This window comes from Oreochromis aureus, linkage group 19 (assembly GCF_013358895.1).
Source record: "Oreochromis aureus strain Israel breed Guangdong linkage group 19, ZZ_aureus, whole genome shotgun sequence".
NCBI lineage: Eukaryota > Metazoa > Chordata > Actinopteri > Cichliformes > Cichlidae > Oreochromis > Oreochromis aureus.
In genome coordinates, this window is record NC_052960.1 from 9,542,385 (window position 1) to 9,567,984 (window position 25,600).

General features: G+C 39.5%; 1 protein-coding gene across 1 annotated transcript; it reads right to left on the reverse strand.

Moving 5' to 3' along the window:
- Window positions 1-853: 853 nt before the first annotated feature.
- On the reverse strand, window positions 854-25,077 carry paplna (papilin a, proteoglycan-like sulfated glycoprotein). The gene is made up of 27 exons (XM_031737053.2): window positions 24,909-25,077; window positions 22,800-22,862; window positions 22,618-22,721; window positions 19,317-19,377; window positions 18,909-19,011; window positions 18,617-18,747; window positions 16,809-16,932; window positions 16,566-16,646; window positions 16,316-16,488; window positions 15,699-15,822; window positions 15,467-15,593; window positions 13,340-13,544; window positions 12,094-12,270; window positions 11,852-12,002; window positions 11,553-11,633; window positions 10,552-10,750; window positions 10,301-10,385; window positions 9,998-10,124; window positions 7,469-7,934; window positions 5,907-6,065; window positions 5,681-5,808; window positions 4,698-4,743; window positions 4,387-4,533; window positions 3,854-3,981; window positions 2,880-2,988; window positions 2,292-2,467; window positions 854-1,571 (listed from the first exon to the last, which is right to left on the reverse strand). Exons 2-27 carry the CDS (start codon window positions 22,848-22,850, stop codon window positions 1,393-1,395), a joined length of 3,642 nt encoding a protein of 1,213 aa, XP_031592913.1. The 5' UTR covers window positions 22,851-22,862; window positions 24,909-25,077; the 3' UTR covers window positions 854-1,392.
- Window positions 25,078-25,600: the final 523 nt, after the last annotated feature.

The window sequence follows — 25,600 nt, forward strand, 5'->3', positions numbered from 1 at the left end:
GGGCAGCAACAGTTGCTTGTCTCAGATCAGCACCACTGTCTTTCCTCCTTAGTATTGTGTTAACACACCTGAACGCTCCAGACCAGCAAGCTTCCTAAATGTCTGCCTTTATAAAGGAGCTCACACTTGCAATTGATCAGTTCACAAACTACCTCTTCATGTTGGCTCACTTTTTGTTAAATAATAACATGACGTTTGTCTGAGGCTGTATTTCCGTAATCTTAGGGAAAGGGCCAGATTATTTTTTATAACATCCTAATGTGCAAAGCCTTGGACCTGAACTGTAAATATAAAGATTATTAAACAATGAGTTTATTTTTAAAAATGGCTACATTAAGTAAAATATTACACTATACTGTTTATTGTCTGTCTAAATTCAAGATATAAAGAGAACGCTCCACAAATATACACCACGGCGAGGAGATTAAATACTGATAGTTAGCTAAAGATTGTTTTATTTGTAGAGCCAGCAAATCCACATTAAAGCTAGAATGTAAGTGGTTAATTATGTTTATGAAAACAACACAAGAGCAAAAAAAACTGATTGCTGAGAGATGTTACAAATGTTCATCTCAATGTTTATTCTTACTGTTAGACATTGCTTGACTTGACGGTTGGAGTAGATACTGCAATATGCAGTGGAAAAACATCTCTAATGAATTTAGAGATGTCACTAAACTATTTTCCAGTGAAGGTTCGGTTATGTTCATATTCAGTTTCCATCAAGTGAATGAGAAACTGTGCTTCTCATGTTGGGCGACACCTTGTGGTAGAAACTAGAACAATTCAGCACACGTGTATAACGTACAGTCATTGAAGTCAACCAAAGTTTTTATCAAAATATGACCTTTATTGTCAAATAATTACATAGAAATAAAAAAATAGTGGAAAAGTCTTGTAAAGTTTCATTATATGATACAGAAGCAGCAATGAGTGCAGCCTTGTATCAGTGATTTACTGGCATGAAAAAGTAATTTCCCCTTTTTTAATAACATATATAAAAGTTACTATCATTATGATTCTCAAAAAACAGAGAATATATAGATCAAGTGAGAGCATAACTCATTTTAAAGGTGTGGCAGAGTAAGAACGAGTTCATCGTCTCATCACATTCAGACTTTACAGGTTTACGTTATATTTTAAGCCCCATCTTTTACCGTTCGATAAGATTCCCTGAACACCACTTACTTTGTAGCTTTAACTACTGTGCATCTACAGTGATCTGTCCCTTTTTTAAGATTGCAATATTGAATTACATTTCTGTACAATGTGGTCAGGGTTTGAGTCCTTTTGGCAAATGCAGCAGCTCGCAGTCGACAGCTCGAGTTTTTTAGAATCTAAATGGGAATTCAGATCCCACCCCAGTGTCCACCACCACACATCACATAGTTTTTACACCCTCTGTGGCTTTAACCTGGTCGACCAAACCTGTCGTTTCTTCTGTGAATGCCTGGTGCAGCTGGCACAGCAGAAACTGGAGTAGTATGAGTTGGAGCAAAGTCGGGCGTAAACTATCAGCTCACAGTTGGCAAGCTCAGGCTGGTCCACACATTCTGGCGGGACGTCAGCGCCTGCAACGGCACAGTAGAGAGGGTCAGAGTCACATAAATAAAAATAATAAAAACAGATAAATCAAGCTACATAAAACACTTTTTATGGTTCTACACTTTATTTGTAATTGTTTGTTCTCAGCATTAAACAGCTTCCTTGTTTATTATGTCATATAAAATTGTATTGTTAAATCTTTTAATTTTTTTTGCTTTGATCCTTTGTGGATCTTTAAATACTTCCAAAAAAGCTTTTAAAGAAAAAAAAAAAAAACATTAAAATTTAAAGCCTGAGCCATGAAATATTTGCCAGAAAATTCAATTTCTTTTTAAAATGGAGTGCTTATGATGAAATAAAAAATTAAATATTAATTTGCATATATCAGATTAGTTTAAATCATTTTAATCTGTTAAAATGTAGATAATATTCAGTCATTTTTCTGCAATTGATTTCTTAAAAATGTACCGTGCAGTTTATGTTGTTTTTTTTCAGTGGGAAAAAGTCACATTGGTGATGTAGAAAACTAGAAAACTCAAAGTCACTCATAACTAAAATATTATGCACTTGGCTTTAAAGGGTTAAAACAAAATCATTGTTTAAACTCAAGCTTAAAAAAAAAAAAATAATAATAATACATGATGATATCGTGGAGAATAAATAAATCAGTTCCAGGTTCAGTTTTTCTACATTCCCTCTGCAGTGCAGATAACAGGTACAGGTCTGAGCTGATTTAGCGTTCTCACCTTGCTGTGTTTCTTTAACGACCTTTACTTCAGCTGTGGCGCTCACAGAGTAAATGCCGGTGTAAGCGTTGCAGGTGTACGTGCCCTGATCAGAAGGCTTGACATTATTAAGGATCAGGCTGCCGTCAGAAGACAAGAGGATGTTGCGCCCATCTGGACGCACCGGTACACCATTTCTGTATTTAAAGAGAGCAACAAGAAAGGTTTAGGTACATTATTTAAATGCATTCAATGGGCACTTAAATTAAAAATCAGTTCACTCTTTTTAATGCATGTGTGCTCTGTAACTGCAAGTAACAGAAATACAACTCATGTCTTTATTTCTGGATTTTAGGGCCATGAAAGTGTAAATAATGTCAGTGTTGATGACAACAAGAACTGGATTTATATATTTTTTTGTAGACAAATATCACCTTATTTAACATTTAAGTCTTTAAAGTTATAGGGTGTATTTTTCTGGGTCATTTTTACTTTTATTGGGGATTCTTTTTGAATGCTATATAACCTGGAATCAGACCGTTTAACAGATGTTTCATGCATCTCTTCTGCGTGTTCTTAATGATGTCTAATAAAATAATCATTTTTCACCTTGACCAGCCTATACTGACGTCGTCTCCTGACACCACACAGGGGAGCATGCCCGTGCTGCCTTCTGACACTTGGATGTTATTGGGAGCTGTTGTGATTTTCAGATCAGCTGGACAAAGAAACCAAGAGAAAAGATGATTAATGTCACTTTTTTCTTACAAAAAAAAAACAAAAACACCCCAAAATAAAATTGGTCAATAATTACTTAAATTAAACAGAAAAAAACTGCTTAGCTTTATCTTATTACACCCAGTGCATATTGTAAACTGAAAGACCAAAAAATTAGGCAAAATATTAACAATAATGTTTCATGAACAGTAATGTTCAATAATGTTTCATAAACAATAATAATCACACTCCAGTTTTATATTTGTGTGCCATCTGATGTATAGTTATGGTTTTTAAATAAACTACACATCCTTACTTCCTCATAACATTTATTCCACATGTTTACTGGTCTGACAGAGAAATAGATTTCTTTATTATGTGATCAACTCAGCTGTAAAATCTCAGGAATGTAAATTCAGGAATAATATGTTCATGGTCTGGAGCATTTAAACTGCATGAGTGTTTATTTGGTGTTCCCACACAGTCAGGAATGCATTGAATGGAAAGGAAACAATCTGTTTACAGTATGTGTTAGATTTAAGATATCTTTGGTTTTATATCATAAAATAATAATAATTTAGTTTTTAACTATATTTCTATGAGATTTCTACTACAGTTTATGTCTATTAACACACACTCACACACTATTTCAGCACTGTTCATTGTATTTGAACAGCGCAAGCAGAGAGAGAATCATGCAGTCAGTGATATTTACTGATCTCTGCTGGTGATTATCTGAAACTGCAGCATCAGTTTTCAGTCTTGCAATCATAATTTCCCTTCAGGGTTTGATAAGCTATCTAATGCACACAAGCATCCAAATGGTACATGTTTAAAAAAATGATGAGGATGTAAATAAAACTCACGCTGGACTCTGAGCTGCAGCTGTCGCTGCTCCAGCTGCTGCTGGTTGGAGGCTGTACACGTGTAGACACCAGAGTCATCAGACTTCAGAGGGCCGATGATGAGGGTGCCATCTGAATGCTGAGTAAACCTGCAGCGCAGCCATCAGACAGGACCTCAATTTACACTGACTTCTTCGTAAATGACTCATCTTTATGGTTTAAAATGATAAATAACCGAGACCCTAACAGGTAAACCAGGGCAGTTTATACCAAGCTGGCTTTAACAGTGTCTGTTTCTCTTGGATAATAAAACAATCTCACATGGATAAAGACAGATCAGGTTATTTTCTTTAGGCTCCAAAGTTCAGCTTGAATTAAATTTATATATAAAGTGGACTAAATAACTAAGCTATGCTAACTGACATCACAGAGGTAACAGATCTCAAAAATAAAAATAATAATAGTAAGACCCGTGGATAAAATCGAAGAACTTTCACTGCTAGCAATGTTTTTAATAAAGAGTTCATAAATTTGTGAATTTCTTCACTTATTACCTGCGGTCACTGATTATCTGTCCATCTTTAGTCCACCCAATGCTGACAGACTGCCGAGCTGAGGAAGGGACAACAGTGCAGGGCAGTCTGGCAGTTTGTCCTGCTCGCATTTCCACCTGGGCTGAGCTTGAGCGCTCAATACTGAACCTGACAGAAATTACAGGGAAGCAAAGACAATGTTAAGTGATTTATTTCTTCTGTCAGAAATAAATCCGAATACTGAGGTTTCCTGATGGGCCCGAGCTCTTAATATCTACAGAAACGGTAAATAACCATCTTCAGGTGCACTGATTCACAGATATTCTTCTCACCTTGCAAATGGACCGTCTCTGGGAAGCAAGGTAGGAGATGGTCCCTCTGTGGCCAAATACAAAAACATAAGCACATATGACTGCTCGCAAACAATTCAACACACAGAGTGAGCACTTGCACAATGTCATTGTATAAACACCAAGTGACTTTGCAAGATCAGCATGTTCTGACACAACCTATGACATCAGAGCTTTACCCCAAACTTTCTACATGTTCATGTGACAGACTAATTGGGGTCAAAGTCGGTCAACTTAGCGGTTTGACCGAATCCAGCCCCAATTAGCCGATTGCATATCAGGGTGCGAGAACGCCATCCCATGAAAAATCAGCCATTGCCTCCCAACTGGCCCCTTTACAATCAGGCACAATTTTTTACAACTTTTGTCTTCTTATTGATGCAAAATGTTACATTCACACAGACTCTATAGTATATATATATATATAGGGTGTAATTTCACACAGATTCTCGATTGAGACCATCTGAGACCCCTCAATAGGAACTTCGAAGCATTTCTTGAGGTACATTCTACTTATTCCAGGCTTGAATTGATTCCCAATGGATTGGCCTGGAAACATTCCTAAGGTGTTGAATTGCAAGGCCATCTACTGTGTGGATATGCATAACAGGGGAGGTCTGAAATGAGAGACATTCCACCAAATGAAGTCCTCAGATAAAAGCCTCTAAATATCACCTCCCTCGAAAATGCATATCAAGAGAAAGCTCTTTATCTTTATCACTCTGAGCCTCTTCCAAAATATGCCATTTCCCCTTTGTCAGCAAAAGTCACTCTGTTGACATCAACTATAAGAATATGTAATTCAGATCATGTCCCACATATCAGTTTGTTTGGACTGTCATAGTAATGTTTTCCAAATTCGTCCACTACTTGGTATCTTAACTTACTTAACTTCAGATATAATTATCTGCAAGTGAAACTACCAGTCTTGTTTTAAACAGAGGTTGTGGCTGAAATGTAATTACCTGAGACAGCCAGGTAAATGTAGCGGTGGTCTCTCTCTCGTTCTCGAGTGGCCACACACAGGAACCAGCCAGAGTCCAGCTTAGAGACAGGACCTACTAACAGAGAGCCATTGGGCTGTTGGTGATGCCTGAAGAAAATGTAATTAAAAGATAGCTATAAATAAAAATAGCAACAGAAAAACAACTTGAATGCAAATTAAGTCACTGAGTATGTTTCTCTACAGACCTGTGAGTTGATAGAGGTATACCATCCCTCCTCCACTCCACAACAACGGTGGAGGAAGGTGGAGGGCTGACTCGGCAGGGCAGCACAACTGTCTGGCCAACCAAAGCCTCGACTGTGGATGGGTCGGTCTTATCAATCGTTACTCCTCCCAGAGTCAAGCTGAAGAATAGGGAGGGATAAAAGGAAAGGAAACAGAAGGAAAACAAAGGAGAAAAGAACAGGGAGAAGGAAATGTGAAAGGAAAAGGACAAAGGAAGAGACATTTGAAGAAGGGAAGAGAATAAAAGTCACTTTATGCTCCACTGTTGGTACTTTTATTAGCAGCCACCAAAGCAAGCATAAAGAGCGCCCACAACCTGGCTTCAAGAGTTTGTCAGATATAGCTCAGAGAAGAGAAATCCACATGCAGCCCAAAAAGTGACGAGACAAACAGTGCAAAAAACCCCCAAATACAAAATACTACTAACATACAAAGGAGACAAGGACAACTTTCATGTAAAATACCCAAACACCACGAAAGAAATTTAAATCTAATACCATCTAAACAAGAAAGAGAGATTTAGGGACCACACACATAGGATGACTGAATTATCACAGGACAATTTTTATTAGTTTGATTTCATGACATTTAGGTGAAGACACCAAAGCCCAAACATGATGGTGGTTACTGACACAGAGAGGTAAGCATGCACAAATAAGCACCGACAATAATGACTGACAAAGAGCAGTGAGTCCCAGAAGCATTAAACGGCGTTGATGTCCATATAAGGTGTGTGAGGTCTGGTGACTTCTTCCTGATTTGGTTGAGGTTAAAGGAAGAAATGAGGTGTTGCGACATAAGCAGGCGTGAGAGTTAAAGTCTGTGGAGCTGGAAAGAGCTGTGGCTTCATTATAAAGCAAGAGTTTAGATTATATGAGCATCGAAAGAGTCTACAAAGACAGCATGTTACACAGAAGCACAGTACATTAAGTATTTTGTTGGACAAAATCCAGGAAAAATGGGAAAGGTTGTTGAAACTCAACACCAGGCTGGAAAGCACACAGCCTGATTTACTTGTGGGTGAGGTTGGGTGTGATCAGAGGTGTGCTTTGTTACACCAGATGTTACGGGAAAATGACACACCCGACATCTGCTGTGTCAGAGTGAGAGCTTAACCACATGGAGGGTAAGACTAAGTTAGCTAATGTTCTCAGAGGCCAGGAAAAGAGCTGTCTCTCTCTGGTGTTTTACTTTGTTTTGTTCCCTGATAGATTTTAATAAAGAAAGTTAAAAATTTGGATTGCATAAAACATCATTTGCTTATATATGATTTTTGGTTTCTTCAAGTTGGGAATAATTATACAACATCAGCTCCACCATCATATTTCCAGGATGGGTGAATGAGGCACATGATTTGTCTTTTGATTGTGTTTCCATCTCCTATAGCCAACTCTTTGGCCCTGCAGGGTAGAGTGAACTGGGGCTCCTTCAGCAGGGATAAGCAGGCTAGTAGTGGTAGTGGTGGGGTTGGATCGGGTAGGGTTAGCTTTTCACTGCTCTCCCTGGGTCTTCGGGATCTTACCTCGCAGCTGGGCCGGTGTGCTGTGCAGCTGTGCCATGTGAAGGCCGGCGTACCCGCAGGTAGACTCTACCTCTGTGGGCATTAGTGGCTGCACTTGTAGCCTGTCTGCCGGTGCTGCTGGTCGAGCCACGCTGGACTATGAAAATCCTCCCCATGTTGCGTGACCGCCCATCCGTTGTAGATCCTCTTCCAGCTGAGGTCTCTGCTCCAGTCGCGCTGTGTTCTCCAGCTGTGGTTCTTGTAGACTCTCCAGAGGGAGCTGCAGGCTGCGGGGCCTGCCGGCTGGGTGCAGGTTGTGGACATGCCCGTTTGCACTCTGCTAGGGTCATGAAGTTATTGCTGTTGCCGTGGCATCCTCCATACCAGAAGTGCACACATTTGGAGGAGATGACATCGAAGTGGTACCGGGACACCCAACTGCTGCAGGAGCCAGCAGCACGGGGCAGGGAGCAGATTGATCGCTCAACTGCACAAAGATAACACAATGCAGATCAGCTGTTTGTCATTGTCGAGCATTTTCTCAAACAGGGCTTTCTTGCATAGATGCAATGTTCCCTCTAATTTTTCACGTGTCTGAGCGAACACACAAACTCCCTGAGCAATCCCTTGGACCACTGTGAGCGACATCAGATGTGTGCACTGTGGTCGCGCCGGCATCTAATCCATCGAAGTTACATGGTTTATTAAAATAATCAAATTACAGCATTTATATTTATGTTAGACTACTTTTAATTAACTGCTTTAGCCCACTTACAATGAAAATATAAAAAAAAATCTAGTCATTGACCTGTGTAGTATGTTAACACTATTGGAAGTAAAAATAACTTGAACTCCAATTTTGAAAACACAACTTTCTTTCTTTTCTTTTAATAAAGCTCTGACTTGTATTATGAGTTTGTGGTCTGGGAGAGAGTCCTGTAACTCTCTGTCTGCGAAATACGGTATATAATGACCAATGCTGGGCAATTAATTATATAGTTACTTCTTCAAAAAAGTAATTGAGTTTGGCAAACAACAAAGATTTTTGCAGCTATTTTTTTTTTTAAATGCAGCCAAGGCATTTTTAAATAAACATTTCAAAATGTTTACAGAACAATCAGCTGTTCTGCGTCAAATTTGATGCCACACAAATTATTTGTGCCACTCCAAAAAATAATTTCTGTCCACTATGAGATAAAGGAGAACAACAGCCTGATACCTGCAGGCCTGACAACAGGAGATGTATCACTCCTGTAACACCTGTAACATTCAGTAGCCGCCTCATTGTTCTGGCACACACAACAAAACTACACTACACACTAACTACACAAGATTTACGCTAAACGTCTCAAATCTCTCACATCTCAAAGCATCGCCGTCACTCCTAAAACTTCCCCCCGTTTCTTAACAACTAGATGCCACGGTGCCATATCATTTTTTTGATTGGTCGACATGGTACTTTTTTGGACGAATAGGAAAGGGAGAGGGGGGCGGAGTTTGTTTTTGCTCACAGGCTTTCGAGCCTTTTTTCGTATAAAACGCCGTTTTTACCATTTATTCCCGCAGTAAATATAAACAACGACAGTATTCAGGAAGAAAACCAAACATTGCATATTTTTTTTAATCACAACTCTGGTTTTACGTGGCCTATCAACACAATTTAAAAACTGGTATAAAGTCCACACTTTTTCCGTCAATTGTTCCGTCTGTCCTGCTCACATCTCCAATGGTTGTACACGTTGTCATTAACGTGGCTTCACTCCACATCAGCCACGCCGCTTTGCCAGCTAAAAGACCGGTGTCGGCACATAAGGACGCTGTCATAGCCTGTCAACCACGTAGATTAGCTGCGTATATACGAATGTAAATCGCATTGTTGGCTGGACTATGGGATAAGGTGGCATCGTTCTAATACAATATGGGAGCAGCCAGTCACTTACTGACTAACACTGCAAAACAGAATTGTTAAAGTATTAATTTTAATTTCAATTCAAGTTAATTTTTTTTTGTGCGCAACGCAGATTTTCTGTGCGCAGAGACCGTGCCAGCTGTGCGCAATTGCGCACGTGCGCAGCTTAGAGGGAACATTGCATAGATGTATTGTGCAAATACAGAGGAAAAACAATATTGTATTTTTATCAAGTATAATTAAAATATTAGAATATGTTTGTGTTCAGTATTACTGATAAAATATTACAGTTTACTGCAGTCACGTATTTGTTTATAGTCTGTATTCTTACTACAGCACTATGGGGCCTGAGGGGTTAACCATGAAATACAACTCCCATGTTTTGTATTCAGTAAACTTCCTCTGCGGCATACCATTTTTTGTTTCTCTGTCTGATTATTTCTTCTCATATTATTACTGCCAATTGCTACAACACCATTATATCCATGAGATGCAGGTGATCTAGATCAACTGGATAAAAGGGACTGTTAGAGTGACCTCTAAATCGGAGCATCTCAGTAACCAACAGCACAAAATTATATCTTAACTGGAAATAATATAAAAATAAAAAGATTTCTCTTCACTGAGTTTAGAAAACTTACTATAATTTGGAGGATTGGGGCAGCCCTCCCCATTGGGTCCTCCTGCAGGTGTGGTGCGGTCATAGCAGCAGCCATAGGTGGTGGTGCGGCATTCTACTGCATTCTCAGTAGGGAGAGAAGGCGCAACCTGAAAAGGCATGACGCATGAAATAAGGCAATATTTTCCCATTCTTTAAATAATTTGACTTGATGCAGACATAAAATGTACAAAAAGTATTTTAAATGCCGAAAATAATTGTTTGTCTTACTGCTGACATTTGACTAATGTTTCATTCATTCAGACTTTTGTGTGCTTTTGCTTACGGTTGGTGCAGGGTTCACGTACTCCACACAGCCTTCCTTATTGGGGCCCTGAGCAGCCGTCACACCATCTTCACAGCAGCCATAACTGACACACAGAACAGGGAGAGAGCAAGAACAGTTGGTATTAAAAGTTTGAGCTTCTGGTCACGTATAATGCCACATAGTCCCTGGTTAGTAACCAAGTCAAAGACCTAAAAAAGTCTCTGCACATGACCTCAAATGCAGCGCAATGACAGAGTGCAGGTGGATACCTGGTCTGAATGCAGGATGTTGGGACAGAAGAGGGAGCTGGAGCTGACAGGCAACCAAGACCCTGGGGGCCTCTGGCTGTAGTATGCCCATCTGAGCAGCAGCCATAATAAGACTGGCTGCAGTGGAGAGCCGGGGCAGAGCTGTGAGGGTCGTAGACTGTATTCGTCTGGGTTGGATCTCTTGTCTCAGGCCTGCGAGCTACAGGCAAAGAAAAGTGAGCGGTGAATTCACACATTGTACATGCAAACCAGACCCCACAGTTCACCATGTTTTACAAGACATCATACAAGCAATAGGGATGTTCACACATCGATTTGTGAATAAACAATAGAGTCTGTCATTGTGTTTGAGACCACACAGTCAGTCTGTACAGGATGCTGAAATACAAAAGAAATCCATACTCCTTTTGTTTATGGGCTAACAAAGCAGAGGAAATTATAAAAGAAATAACGATCAGCAATCAGACGAAACAATCTGAAGGGAAATAAACACACAAGACGTCAAACTTAAAATTCCTGACCACTGGGACAGCACATGATGCTGAAAATGCCAGAAACGCCACTGCCAGCACTAGCACACTTCAGTGCTTCGGAAATATTTTAATCAGGCCAACAATGCCCATGGAACCATAAAAACATGTCAATCAGGCCCACATAATTAGTGCTGGGACAGGCTGAATGGGGATGAAGGGGGGAGGAGGGGTTGCTGGGGACAAAGTGACAGGAGTTATATCAGCAGAGAAGAGGGGATGCTGAGCAACAGAAGGGCAATCACACCTACAATTAGCTTTTAAAGCTCCAACCATAATAGGAAGATGGTATGTTTTGGTAGTTTTAATTGTTAATAACTGGCTGACAACATGCTACCTTTAGTCACATTGGGCTTTTTCAGTGGTTTTTTGTTTACTTTCTGAGTAACTACATAGCTAAAAATGCTTATGTACTAGCTTAGGTTCAATGCTGATGTGATTATGAGATGCCTTTGAGAGGTAGAGTCTAACCTGTTGCGTGATCTGGCACATAAGGCTGGAAGCCAATCTGAGTGTTGTCATGTCCCCGTGGGTCCTGAATGCTGGGGACGACTGCACAAAGTGTGGATAAAACAAATGAGGAACAGTGTAAGCATGCAATTGCAACTTAACTGAAGACTGGCAGCAGTCACAAAATGTTACATGTAAGTTTGCACATGGTATTTATACATTGCAGTCTATTAAGTAAATGGAAATTTAACAACTTAACTTGAGAAATAAAGAAATAATAACACGTGTATTATTTATTTGCTTAGTTAGCATCTGCTCACCCTGTGGGCTGTAACAGGACTGGGTGTTGCAGCGCTCCACTGTGAGTGGCTTGGGCTGGGTGTTACACTGGTCCACAGGGTACAGGTTCCTCTCCTGATCGGAGCAGATAACCTGGCGCTCTCGTGAGCCAGATCCACAACTCTTAGAGCACTGCAGGAAAATGGAGAGTTTTTCCATCCATACAGCTGCTATAACTACATTTATGAGTCCTTGTTTGGTTGCATGTGTGCATCAGGTTTACCAGTTCCCAATCTCCTACGTGCCAGCTGATCCGTTGGGGGCAGGGGGCCATCTCACATCGTTGGACAGTGGCCGGGCGTAGCAAAGCACTGCAGGATGTTTCATCCAGCCTCGTACCATCTGAACCCATACAGGTCACTTCTCTGGTCTGCTGACCTGAACCACAGGTCACTGAGCACTGCAAACACAAGGATTATATATCAGGTGCATAGATTACGCTTTTTCATAAAGACCCAAGAAAGATGAAAATAGGTGGGGAAGACAAGCTTTTTCAATATAACCCAACCGTACATGTTTGTGTGGTATTTTAACCTTATAGTCAAATGTGCTTATCATGTAATTTTACATTTAGGACTTTCGATCGGATCTCAGGTTTCATCCTGTTAAGAGGGAGTTTTTGCTTCTCACCATCGCCAAGGTTTGCTCATAGAGGGCAGTTTACACAATACTATGGCATCTTACAATAGAGAGTGCTTTGAGGTCTATGTTTTTTATATATATATATATATATATATATATATATATATATATATATATATATATATATATATATATATATATATATATATATATATATATATATATATATATATATATATATATATATATATATATATATATATATATATATATATATATATATATATATATATATATATATATATATATATATATATATATATATATATATATATATATATATATATATATATATATATATAGATATATATATATATATATATATAGCACCAAATCACAAAAAAACTGAATTGAACTGAGTTGAGGTAAGCCACTTTTTTCTAGAAACAAATTACTATAACAGAGTGTAGATTAGATACCAATGTTTATTATAGGTCAGTAAAGCTAAAACCAGCTTCTCTGCTTTGTAGTTGGCTGCATTAACATATTATTTATGTATAAATCTTTGTTTAGGCTGGTTTAGGGACCGCATTTAGTACCATCTTCACTCTCACAATATATTACATTTGTTCCCAGAGTCAGAGGCTTTTAAATTTGCAGCCTATTTTTTCCAAAGTAATCGACACAACGGCCAGAAACTGTCAGAAATTCTCTTGATAAATGTGGATGCTCTTAAAGTTCTACTTTCTTGATATCTTTTCCATCACTTCTACATGTTATGTACAAGAGAGAGCACACACTTTTACTTTGTGCTGGTTGTATTTTTTCTTTAATTTATTTATAAAGTCTTTTACCAGGATTTAAATAGACTTCTACAGTTTGCTCACCGCACTCCATCCAGTCACATGGTACTCAGCACATTTCTGCATGTTGCAGGTCTGCAGAGAAGGAGGAGCGTCAGCGTAAGCGGCACAAACGGCATCCTCTACCACGCGGGGTCCCGAGACATCATTGGAAACACACTGCACACTGCGCACCTGAGAGCCTCCACCACAGGTAACTGAGCAGGCGTTCCACTCCCCAGTTTGCCAGCTGAGAAAACCACAGAAAGACAAGAAACAGGAGTCACTCGCTTTGCTGCTGATATAGACATTGTACAGCTGAACATACAGCATACACAGCTTCAGCCAAGAGAGGAGTGATGGGAAGAGTTTCGTTCCAAAATCAGGAAAAACAAATGAGTTGAACAAATACTGCCCAGTTTGACTTCACTGCTCTTCAGAGCCTGTTCTTTACGTTTTACTTTAACTATAACGTAAACATTTCTTCGTCAGTATCTGACCTGGGACACAGTCTTCCATTAGCCAAAAATTCTTGGCTAATGAATTAAAATTTTTAGTAGATTATGTACATATTTTTAATTTTATTTTTGGTTGGATGCATGGATAAACTAACACAGGAAAGATGTGTTATAATTTTAAAATTACTTGTTTTAGCTCATCAGCAGTGAGAAATACAAACACATCTAGTTTACTTTTTTTTTAAATGAGCAGAATCACTTGACCTATGACCTACATGCTAAACCTATTTGTGTTAACATATCAGCATTTTTTTTTTTTGACTGACAAATTCAATAATTATTTCATATTTGATGCAAATCGCTGTTTGGAATGAAACCTCCGAATGCCTTTAAAAGGCTGCGCTGTTTGAACAAAGCCTCTCACATGCAGCTAGAAAAACTACTAAATTACTGGACACATAGACACTGATAACAACACTTTTACAGACAGACGTCGAGACACCAGCTGATCCCAGATGAAACTCAGACAGTGTTTTTCTCACTATAATAGGTTAGAACTGGCACTAATGGGGCTGCTAGAAGCACAGGCAGAAGTGAAAGTAGCAATAAACGGCAATTTAATTCCCCGCATCTCCGCAAATTAAGCATCTACTGATTCTGGCTTTAGGTGTTAACTTTAATGGATACTGAGGGTGCAGTTAGAGTCACTTGAGCTACATAAACATCTCAGGTTTCTAAGCTGCAGCAGCATCAAAGAAAAGAAAGCAGGAAATACCAGAAAGTCATAGACTAAAGCGACTATTTACTACTTAGCACTACTGCTGTGTCCTAACCTGAAAAGTAACACCCATGGCATGATGATCTTTAGCCTCCCAGCACCTCACAACACATAGACTACAATATTGCACAGGAACAGAGAGCTTTGCTAAAGCAGTTTGCTAAAGAGATCAGGCAGCAGCCCAGCTCAGGAATCAGACACAGGTGCCACAGCTTAAAGAAGAGTTGGCTCTTTGGGGGGGGAAATGCTGCATCCAGTCATCCTTCATTCACTGTACAAAGTGCTGGATGTTTGTCTAAGATAAATGAGGGTCATTAAAGGGTTGAAAGGAGATCTCTGAGCCGGACAGTTGCCCTGTGCCTTCATCCTTATCTCACATGGACAGAACAAACTTGGCACTAAAGACGGACTCGACTAGAGTCAAACACTTTTAAAGGGGGAGAGATCACACCTTCAATCAACATTTATAACATTTCTGGTCATTTTTGGCATTTTCAGCCCAATTTTAGGGACAAGTAGCCAAAAATGATTCGTTGTAAAAGTGTTTGTTTGAGAGAAAGCATGGAAATGTTCTAAGAGAATTACTAAAAAATATATTTTCAAGGAAATAAGTGAAAGCATTTAATTATTTTGATCTTCCCCCTGTGTTTGCAGTCACCCAAAACTCCTCTACGACCACTGACCATGGGTTACCTGAACACAGAGGCTCTGGGCCTCTTTGAGGATCTCAACAACTGTGGTGGATACAGGTACGCCATCCTTTCAGACAGGCATAACATACCAACAACAGTCAAAATGCTGCTCTGGGAGGTATTTATGGCACTCTTTAAATTCATTCATTCAGAGTGGAGCAAAGTAAACTCTGGAAACGTCTAAAATTTAGCTTAAATTTACTGAAATAACAGATTTCATTTGAGAAGTTTAAGCATTATTTACCTGCGGATTTGTGGGCATGGTTGAGGATTGCATGTACGGTTGCTCTGTGGCCTCGGCAGAGAAGCACAGAGATAGTCAGGATAGGCCTCGTTGTCGATTGAACAGAAGACCAAACGAGACTGGTAGCCTGATAAAGGAAGGTATGGAGCTATTATACTTTCCAAAAACAAGGATGTTTAAAAATTTTTTTAAATGAAATTATGCTGGCAGCAAATAAAAGTTGTAGTCTAACCTGATCCACACTCTTTGCTGCAAGCAGACCAGGACCCATAGCTCCAGTAGTAGCCCTCTCTGGAGCGTCCATTTGGAAGGTAGTATTCGTATTCCACTCCCTGATTGGGCTCCTGGCTGATCAGCTGAGGGAACAGAGTTAAACATACTTATTAATTTTAACTACACATCCAAAACGCTACCTTAAGTTTAAAATTTTAAACAAACACTTATGACATGAAGAAACTAAATGTTTCTCTTTTGTGGAAATGTTTCTCATATATTTCTGTGGCGGAGGCGTGGTCCCTGGCTCAGCTGCAGGGGAGGAGGGGTGCAGCGAGCTCAATGGGGCGGTGCCAGCGAGGCAGGTGAGAACACAGCTGGTGGCATTTGGACTGATGACAGTCTTTTTCCCCTTTTATTGAGGCAGGAGATGTGAGAGGGGAGGATGGAAAGCTGAGACCAGCACAGACCAGACTGTGGCTCGTTGTATAAGAACCAAAATAAACTTGACATCTGTGAGCACAACCATTGTGTGTGTGGAGTGCATTCTACAATTTCATATTCATAACCCTGTGAAGTCTATTTGATCATGAATGGTGCACCAAAATCCCAGTTTCCGTGTCATTTGTTTTTTACCTCAACAACAAGTGGTTCGGTGGTGGGGCCACGGCCAATGATGGTTTCAGGGACGCTGTCGCCCTCGGCACCTCTCTGGTAGTACAGCATGGTGCCGCCGATAGGTGTGGCTCTAGAAAACTCAATTACCCAGTGGCCATTGAGGTAGTACTCTCCACGTAGATTCTTGATAGCTGTAAAGAAGTTGTAAATGTAAATTATTTTTGATTATCTTGTAGTGTGTTTTCTAAAAGGTCTGACACAAACCTACCGAGGTAGTTACGTGTGGCATGTGTCTCTCTGATGCTGATGGTGGTGGCTCCAACGGGGATGATGAACATCTGGTTGTAGCCTGATATAAAAGTGGCAAAAAAGAAGAAACTGGGGTTTAAACTTCAGGAGAGGATTTAAATGACACATATTTAGATGATGATGATTTATGATGTCAGGTACATATATCATTTGACATATCATTTGGGAGTAAGTCTGACCAAGTTAGAAATATGAATCATACCGGTTGGCAGGTCGCGGGAAGTGAAGCTGTTCTTGACGCGGTAGCAGGACTGGCCGTTACCCCCACACTGCAGACAGGGGTCCTCCTGCTGAGGAGACTCCAGCATGTTGTCGCAGCCCATACGCTAATGAAAGGAAAAGTTGGGAAAAAATATTTAAAAAAGAAGATGAAATCCACAGTTTAAACTTTTATTCTGTGTCATTTAGGTTGTCTTCTGCAGATATAAACAAGCACAAATAACATCATTTAAAAACTTTAAACCTTGATCTTAATAAAAATCTGATGTGTTCATCTTGTAAAATTCCTGCCTTTGTATGATAACTGTCAAAGTCACTGCTCCACTATAAACTGAAAGAGATTAGAAATCATCTGCTGAGCAAATGTCCCGAGAATATTATTTCTGTGAAACGTGTGCTTCTAAGAAAAACATGGTTGGAGGTGAAATAATTGAAAATAAATAAATAAAGACCCGAGAACAGAGCGGATTTGGGACAGCTGTTCCCTTCAGGGAAGGTGATAGAGACATGAAGTCAGAGGTTAAATTGACAAGGTTTACTCATGAGGAAAAAGTTGCAGCAATAATTGCATGAGAAAAGAACAAGAGCAGGAGTGTTTGACATTACCACAGAGCGAAGCTAATCTTTCAACCTGCTGCTCAGCTCCACTGATTGTGTCCTGTCTGATTAACGAAGTGATGCTGCACTCCAAGATTTGAAGTCATCAAACCCCAAATCATGGATGGGCAGGCTAATCAAATCATTAGACCTAACTGGCAACTCATATCATGCTATGTGTTGCATTTTTTAAATAAGACCTCTAAAGCTCTTCACATTCCTTTAGTGTGTGGTAAACACCAAATTGCATATGTTATACATACTGTATGGTATTTGAGCTGCCACCTACAGGGCAGAGGGCAGAACTACAAAATATGTGCCTTGCAACTTAGTTAACCTTATAATTGAAATGTTCATGCACACATTTGTTAAATTGCAACCAATATATTTTTAGCAATCATGTTTTCCCAAATATATTTTGACCTCTGCTGGTCACTACATATTCTGCATGCAAGTATGAGGTAATGTACTTTTAGTACATTACATTTAGTACTTTAGTACAAGGAGTATTTTTAATGTACTCCTTGTTTCCCAAGAGGTCGCCACAGTGGATGGATTTGCATATTTAATTTGACACCACCCTCCCATTTATCCAAACTTGGACCAACACTAGGAGTAGACTAGCTTGTGCCCCATTGAGGCTGGCTCTCAAACCAGGGATCTGTTGTGTGTGTTTTTGCATTAACCACTGCATGTAGCTATTACTACTGCATATAACTGTGTTATGTGCAATTATAAACTGCTTTAACACGTGTTTTCTTGTCCACATAGAAACCCCAGATACAAATCACACGATCGTGTCAGGTACAACCGGGGTAAAAATGTCAGCAGGGATTGGCCTGAGGGTAAGTGCTGAGGAGAAGCCAACAGGAACATGTTGAGACTAAAGAGCTTACAGTACACTCATATTTGGAAAGTTTACCACTTAAAATAATACAATAAATTGCCCCATACATAATCTTTAATCAACTGAAAACAATACTTATTATTAGAATTATTAATACACTTTCTCAAGAAGCTTGGAGTAATAAAACGTTACGGTTTCAGGACATTTTCAGGACAAGTTGGAAAACATAGAATTACATTTAGAGGTCGCCCTCCTCCTTCCTACCCTCTCTGTTTTTCTAACCTGTCAGATATTAATTTCTTTGTGTGTGTGCAAATGTGTGCGCAATATTTGGCGGGGCATCCTACCCTGCACACTCCATCCACACAGATATCCCTCCGCCCTGGGTGACAGGGCGTACCATCAATCACAGCTCTGCGGTGGCGGTAGAAAAAGTTTTCCCCTCTTGGCATGCAGTTCAGCTCACAGGGGTTCTCAGCTATCACACAAATAAGGCTGATTTTAACCATTTAAAGAACTTAGAAATACAAATGCTGACAAATAGCGGGTTCTTGGCAAATGTCACACGAAAATTCAGTCAATAGTATATATAAATATGGCCTGTCAAAGCAAACTCTCAGCTCTGCTTTTGTTTCTGACCTCCGTAATATGGAAGCCATTTGTAGTGTTTCCCGTGGAAATCTGTCCCATCAAACTGGGAGCACTGCTCTTCACGGAAATCCCTGGATCCCTCTGGACAGTCCTGAGTTGAATAAGGAGATGCAGCAAAGGTCAAAGGTCAGTAATCCTAAAATAACGACAGGTTTAATACAAAATCGAACAACTGGAAGGGGTCAAAAAAATTCAAAAAATATATTTACAATGTCTTCTTTAAGAAAGAAACACACTTTTGTACTTTTAGTGCATTATAGCAATTATTGCTATCAAGTTATCTTGTTTAAAAAAGCCCTCTGATATATTAAAAAAAATGTAGAGATCTAAATATAAAAGTATAGATGAAAATAAAAGGTTGACCATTAAAACCAAATTAGTTTCACATGTGATCACCTGGATGTTGCAGGACCGATATGACTTGTCTGGTCCCACACAGTTGTGCCCTCCATCCGCCCTGAGTGCAAATAAAATAAAACATGAACATGACATTTCATGTAATAGTTTTATGAATGAACCCTGATCTGCCCGATATAGTGAGAGCAATTTCCATAAGAAAAGAGGCTAAGACCTCCTGACTGACTTTTATCCTTGCTTCTACTACTCCTTATGCTTTAAAAACACTCCACAACATCATAGATACATTTATTTAGATGCCTCTGTGCTTCTTAATGCCCACTTCATTTAAATTTGTAGCACAGACTTTCTGTTAAAAGAAGATGTTCACAAATAATCCTGTCTTCATCTTGTCTTCCTTCTCTCACCCCAACTGGTCGCAGCAGATGGCCGCCCCTCGCTGACCCTGGTTCTGCCGGAGGTTTCTTCCTGTTAAAAGGGAGTTTTTCCTTCCCACTGTCGCCAAAGTGCTTGCTCATATGGGGTCATATGATTGTTGGGTTTTTCTCTGTATGTATTACTCTACGGTCTACCTTACAATATAAAGCGCCTTGAGTCAACTGTTGTTGTGATTTGGCGCTTTATAAATAAAATTGAATTGAACTGAATTGAAAATGGGGTGACGATCCAGTATAAAGTCATTGCCCTTAACTTCCCATCAAACTCTCTCACATCTCTCCCAAGTAAAGTTTCATTAAAACTTGACAGCTTCTCATTGCGAGACAAAAACAGTTAATGAGTAGGTGCAATGAATGTATGCAAATACAGCAGAGACTGTCTGCGCAAGCAGAAATAACAAGTTTCAGCTCTGACATTAAACAACATTCCTCTTTAATCTGTACCTGTTAAAAAAATGACCTCTCAGCACAGCAGAAGCCTCAACATCAACATTGCTAAGCCCTAGCTTTGCACAGACATCCGTGCACATGCCAGTAAACTGCGAGATAGCAGACTGTTTCGCCACTCACCATTCCAACACTGCTGATAATTCATGATTTAGTCACCTTCAAAAGTACCTGGCCTTAAGCCCTAAAACAAGACATGCTCCTGTCAGCACACCTGAACTGAAACTAAAACATGTCAAAACAACGGCTTTTCACTTAATAATGGAAAACACCACATTCGCAGCATTAAACACTACTTTCGGTTTAAAATGATACAAAACAGAAATGTGGAAAAGTGGCAGTTATTCATGCAAAATTATTGATTGCACAAAATTGAAACTGATTATAGCCCCGACTGACAAAATGACAACCCCAATCATGCTTGTTTTTCTTATGAATGTGTGTACTTTTTTTTTTTTTTACTAAAATGAACGTATGGTGAGATGTGGGAGTTCCTGTAAAGCACAGAGGGAGCCAATCTGTCAAATCACTGTGTTTAAAGGGGTGATTCAGCAAGCCTGGCAGACAAGATATGACAGAGTTCATCTAACTGGCAATGGGTAGGACCTCTTCCCTATTATTCATCATTTTTCTAAAGAAGGGCTACAGACTCACTATAAGGCTCTGACTCACTGACTGACTGCACGAACATGTTGAAAACAAGCATCAAGAGACATCAGACATCAAAACACTGCCATCAAGTTTCTACAGAGATGTAGAAGCTGCACAAACAGCTATATCAACACTGTATGAAAAAAACAACATATCTAACAGCTTGTGGTCAGGTAAATGCAACAAAATATGACACAAAGTAAAACAAAGTACTTAGACCTGTTAAAAACAGCTCCTCACAGACTTGTTCTGTCTAGTGGGAATATTTCTTCCCAAAAGAAAATAAGACTTGTTGATTTTAGAAAGGTATTCAGTATATTAAGCTAAATTATAGGTCGTTGAGATACTCCGTCATCTACTTTATAGGAAGACTTTTGTTTTAAACCTCTTTGATAGTTTTATTTATAGCATGGCTATATTAAGATTGACTTTTTTCTCTATTTTTGTAAGGTACACTGGAGAAAAAGAGCGGAAATGCAGGAAACAAAGCAGGGAAGTGACACAAGGGAGAGAGGCGGGGTGTACCCTGGACAGGTTGCCAATCTAAGGCTTACACAGAGAGACAGACAATCATTCCTGCCTACATTCTCAACCATAGCTTATTTACTCTCACCAGTTCACCTAGCATTCACTTCTTTGCACTGTGTGATGACGCAAGAGTACCCAGAGCGACACTGGTTTAAACACAGGAGGCTGATGGACTTAAATCCAGGACCCTCTTACTTTGAGGTGATAGTACTTCTCAACATCTTGCAGCCCACTACTGAAATTTAAATGCTGTAATGAGACACTTGGGAGAATAGATTAGAAAAAGTCTTTCTGTCTGTAATTTCAGGCCAGAAAAAAATGACATTTTAACTTCCTAAATAAGTCAGTGATACAACTGAACTTGTTCTAAACTCTATCACCTTTGTCTCAAAATGAAATGATCCGTCAGTGCTACCACAGCAGTCTGTCACACACTTGAAATCCTTCAGCCAGTAAGTTAACAGTAAAATCTACAGTTAATTAAAAAATCATGCTCTTCTAATGCACTCAACTCAACTGTACAAGCGCGTTTAATTCTATATGTGCAGTCCAGGTTGGTCCCAATATTCAGGTAGAATTTTGAATGCTAGTTTTATGTGTAATATAGTATCTTTACTTCAATTTTCTCATATTTGTATCTCTGTAAAAGATCTGAGTACTTCTTCCAAATGGCAATATGCCAGATGGCCCCCAGCAATACTGCAACATTTACGGGAAAAGCTGGGAGCATGCTTACATATTAGTCACATGTGAGAGGAGAAGCTTTAAAAAGCAATCCAAAAACTAAAGAAAAACTGTACGTGTTACTTAAAAGTAACAACACGTGTGCCGCAAAGGAAACCTAACATTTAATGTTGACTTTTAAAACCACTACTGAAGAAAAAAAACGGCAGCTCGAAATGTTCACTTCCCATCTGATCCTCTTCAGCAGCCAACCGACAACACCCAACACAGAGACGTCCTTTTAATATTAAAGGGCTCCTCCCTGCAGTGTGTTTTTGGAAGTAAGATAAGCTGACATCCTCGTGACTTCAAGGCATTCTTTCACAATAAAAATACACAGTCTGTGCCCGTGAACCTCACAATTAGCTTTATTCAAACAGGAAAAAACTGTGTGTGTGTGTGTGTGTGTGTGTGTGTGTGTGTGTGTGTGTGTGTGTGTGTGTGTGTGTGTGTGTGTGTGTGTGTGTGTGTGTGTGTGTGTTGTAAGTTTATACATGTATTTATGTACATCAAGATGCATTAAAATGGATAAAGTTAATGTGCAGAAGACTTACCTGTGAGTAATACAGCGCCTAGTTCTCACAGTCACACCACCGCCACAGGTCCGACTGCATTCTCCATATGGACCCCATGAGTCCCAGTAATCCACACTGGGCCCCTGGGTGCAAAATTAGACATCAGAATTTGTCAAAATGACTTTTTTTCCTGTTCTTTTCTGTATTAGCTGGGAAATTACCATTAAAGCTGGAGTCAGGAGCAGCTGTAGGATTGCCAAAGGCAGGAGCATCCTCGTTATTCCCTGGAAAAAAAGAAGAATTAAAGGGCATCCAGAGTTAGTCACTGTGACTAATAAAGATGACTTCACACACAGCAAACTTTTTCAAAAACAAGCCAAGAGTGAGAGAGAAACAGTAACTGATTAGGCGCACAACAAACGGGCTAACACAAGCAGAACAGAGCTCTAAGGAAAGGGGGGAAAAGACTCTTAAGCAAAACACTGCCGGCTGACACGCGGTAGACATCAGTTTTGTTGCCTTGCAGCATTTCCTAAAACATTTCCTAGTACATAAATCAGTTTGTGGTGCTTCTGCACTGCTTGTACTTCAGTGTTGGCTACTTTGACAGTTTTACAGACAAACTTTTACAAAGTTCTTTTCCTGGCAAAATGCAAAAACATTTACTGGCTCATCTTTAGACATTGTTTTTCTTAGTCCTCTGTAACAGTAAGTTTAATATGTTTTCCACTGGTCCAAATAGTGATTATTAAAAAAAACTATTCACCAACTTTATGACTCGTTGTTCCAGCTATTGTTAAAAGTGGACATTCACATTCCAAAAAGTGCATATAGTGGCGGGAAGAATGCGGACATGAAGAAAGCCTCTTTAGGAAAAACGCTTTTTATCTGATGTCCATCACTTCAAGCGCCAGCCTTATCATTTCCCTCTGCTATCTCATTGCTTAATTGCTTAACTGAGCTAAAATGTTTCCTTTGTTGCATGTGGAGAGGCTGTTTGTTTGTTTTGTTTTTTCCAGGGCAAATTGCATGTTTCCTGCCCCTCTGAGAGTGAGAAGGGGGTTGGCTGTAGCTGCCAAACTACCCCTGACCTCTTAGCCATGACCACCAAACTGAAAGGAAAGTTACTTCACAGCACATACATAAAGAAAACAAAAAGGATGGCCGTGCCCAAGCGAAGAGAATACAGGGTGTCAGCTGGTCTGTCTCAGACATATATACACAAACACTTACTGAGCCATAGGGACAAAATTGAGTAACTTAATGCGGTAATTGGCCTGGGTGGAGTTAATCTGAGGCTGTTCTGTCTGGACCCGCAGCAGTCCTTGATGATGAAACCAGCACCTCCACATAAAACTTGTCATGTCATTTACTACTGGAGTGGTAACTGTTTTCATGAATGAGTTAATAAGATAGTTAATAAAATACAAATCTCTGATCCAAACCTTGTAAAGTTTGATTTTGATTATTATAATTTCTATTTGTTGATTTATTTAATTTTTTTTGCTTCAAGGGTGGTTTGTCATTTTTTTCCTTAATAACTATTAACTTTTTTTTTTTAATGAATTCATTTTACACCCATCAACAACCACATTAATCGTGAATTTCTGGTTTTATTTGTTTCGGTGGGTTCAGCTATAAATATTAGTTCAGAAACAATATTTTGGAAATAAACTCGCCAAATTAAGCACTTTCGAAAATAAATAGAAACACAGAAATACCCCCACAGAAACACATCTGATAAAAAAAAACTTCATATCATTATATCATAGCTTTATTAAAAGTATTCCAACACATTAATGTATCCTGAAACAAAGTACTACAGTCAAATATTAATTGATTAAAGTTTTAAGCTAATAAATCTTAGTTGTTTTAACAGCGATTGTAAACTGATCCCGACTATAATCGGTCACTGATCTATTTAGAAGTTCCCTATGAGATTCCTGCCTCGCTCCCTTTTTATTGTGCCAGCTCATAAAGCCTTTATCCTCGGGCGATTACATGCTTTTATCCAACCAAATTAACAATTATTCGCCAGTCAGCGAGGGCGTGCAGTGTCTTGTGTCCTCTGTACTGTGGGTGAAGAATGTCTGCATCAGGCACCTGATCAGCCGGGAAAATTATAACAATTTAGCCTATTTGTGCTATTTCCATATTAAATAATAATAATAATAACAATAATAATAATAAACATACTATTAAAATAAATGTTACCTCCTATGGTACCTCAGTGATATTTACAAGAGCACTGTCAGTGACTCAGTGACCGTGAACAGGTTAGTTTTAAAAACTTAAAGTAAAGTCAGGTAAAAAAAATGTTGGATCCTCACCGTGTTCAGCGGGTTTAATAATGTTTTCTTGGAGTTCCAACCCGTCGGACCTTGCAGCGCGCAGCAGACCTGACAGCTGGTTTCTCTCTCTCCGAGTTTTGACCTGAAGATGCGTCCGGTGCAGTGTCCTGGACATATGAGGAAAGTTATCTGGGTGGAAACCTCTCGCTCCCTCTCTATTTCTTTCTTTCTGCCGTGCGCCCAGCCTACGAGGAGAAGAGAAAGTCCCGTTGGTTAAACCTCCTCCGCGTCATCACCGCGCCTTTTAACCAGGAGCTCATCCAACCCGATTACAGCCCCCCCTAACTGTAGAGGAGGGGACATTTTACTCACCATCTCTAATTTCAGACTGTAATAATAAGGGTTAATCAGCATGTTCGCTTGTTCTAGGCTCCCCACAAGCAAATGCTAAAAGAAAAAGACCCGCTTTGCTGTAACCAAACGCGTTATTATCATGCTCCCCCACTGTACCCACCGAACATGTAATACCGAACATGTGACACCAAGGTAATCATCCAAAGTCATCTTTCCTGGAAGTTGTGGCGCTATTTTAAAGGCTCAGTTACAATTATAAAACTCAAAATAGGTCCCAAATGTTCCCTGGATTGTATGTTCAGCAGGAATGTGATGGTTTAATCTTTGTGTTTTACTTTTGCCTCTTTGTATCTTGAGAAATTGCGCCTGAGAAGAGA